General features: G+C 67.2%; 1 protein-coding gene across 1 annotated transcript in view; it reads left to right on the plus strand.

Moving 5' to 3' along the window:
• LOC123748343 (DBF4-type zinc finger-containing protein 2 homolog) overlaps nt 1–511 on the plus strand; it is a 942-nt gene extending 431 nt beyond the window's left edge. The window contains exon 1 of the mRNA XM_045730541.2: nt 1–511. This exon is cut by the window's left edge and continues 431 nt beyond it. Within this exon, the coding sequence (XP_045586497.2) occupies nt 1–511 (511 nt within the window).
• The last annotated feature ends 316 nt before the right edge of the window (nt 512–827 follow it).

The following is an 827-nucleotide window of genomic DNA, read 5'->3' on the forward strand; positions in this document are numbered from 1 at the left end:
CCTCGTGCCCCATCAGTGCCCGCCTCGTGCCCCATCAGTGCCCGCCGCGTGCCCCATCAGTGCCCGCCTCGTGCCCCATCAGTGCCCGCCTCGTGCCCCATCAGTGCCCACCTCGTGCCCCATCAGTGCCCACCTCGTACCCCATCAGTGCCCACCTCGTACCCCATCAGTGCCCACCTCGTACCCCATCAGTGCCCACCTCGTACCCCATCAGTGCCCACCTCGTACCCCATCAGTGCCCACCTCGTACCCCATCAGTGCCCACCTCGTACCCCATCAGTGCCCACCTCGTACCCCATCAGTGCCCACCTCGTGCCCCATCAGTGCCCACCTCGTGCCCCATCAGTGCCCACCTAGTGCCCCATCAGTGCCCGCCTCGTACCCCATCAGTGCCCACCTCGTACCCCATCAGTGCCCACCTCGTACCCCATCAGTGCCCACCTCGTACCCCATCAGTGCCCACCTCGTGCCCCATCAGTGCCCACCTCGTGCCCCATCAGTGCCCACCTAGTGCCCCATCAGTGCCCGCCTCGTACCCCATCAGTGCCCGCCTCGTACCCCATCAGTGCCCGCCTCGTACCCCATCAGTGCCCGCCTCGTACCCCATCAGTGCCCGCCTCGTACCCCATCAGTGCCCGCCTCGTACCCCATCAGTGCCCGCCTCGTACCCCATCAGTGCCCGCCTCGTACCCCATCAGTGCCCGCCTCGTACCCCATCAGTGCCCGCCTCGTACCCCATCAGTGCCCGCCTCGTACCCCATCAGTGCCCGCCTCGTACCCCATCAGCGCCCGCCTCGTACCCCATCAGTGCCCACCTCGTACCCCAT

This window comes from Procambarus clarkii, chromosome 2, assembly GCF_040958095.1.
Source record: "Procambarus clarkii isolate CNS0578487 chromosome 2, FALCON_Pclarkii_2.0, whole genome shotgun sequence".
In the NCBI taxonomy this organism is placed as follows: Eukaryota; Metazoa; Arthropoda; class Malacostraca; order Decapoda; family Cambaridae; genus Procambarus; species Procambarus clarkii.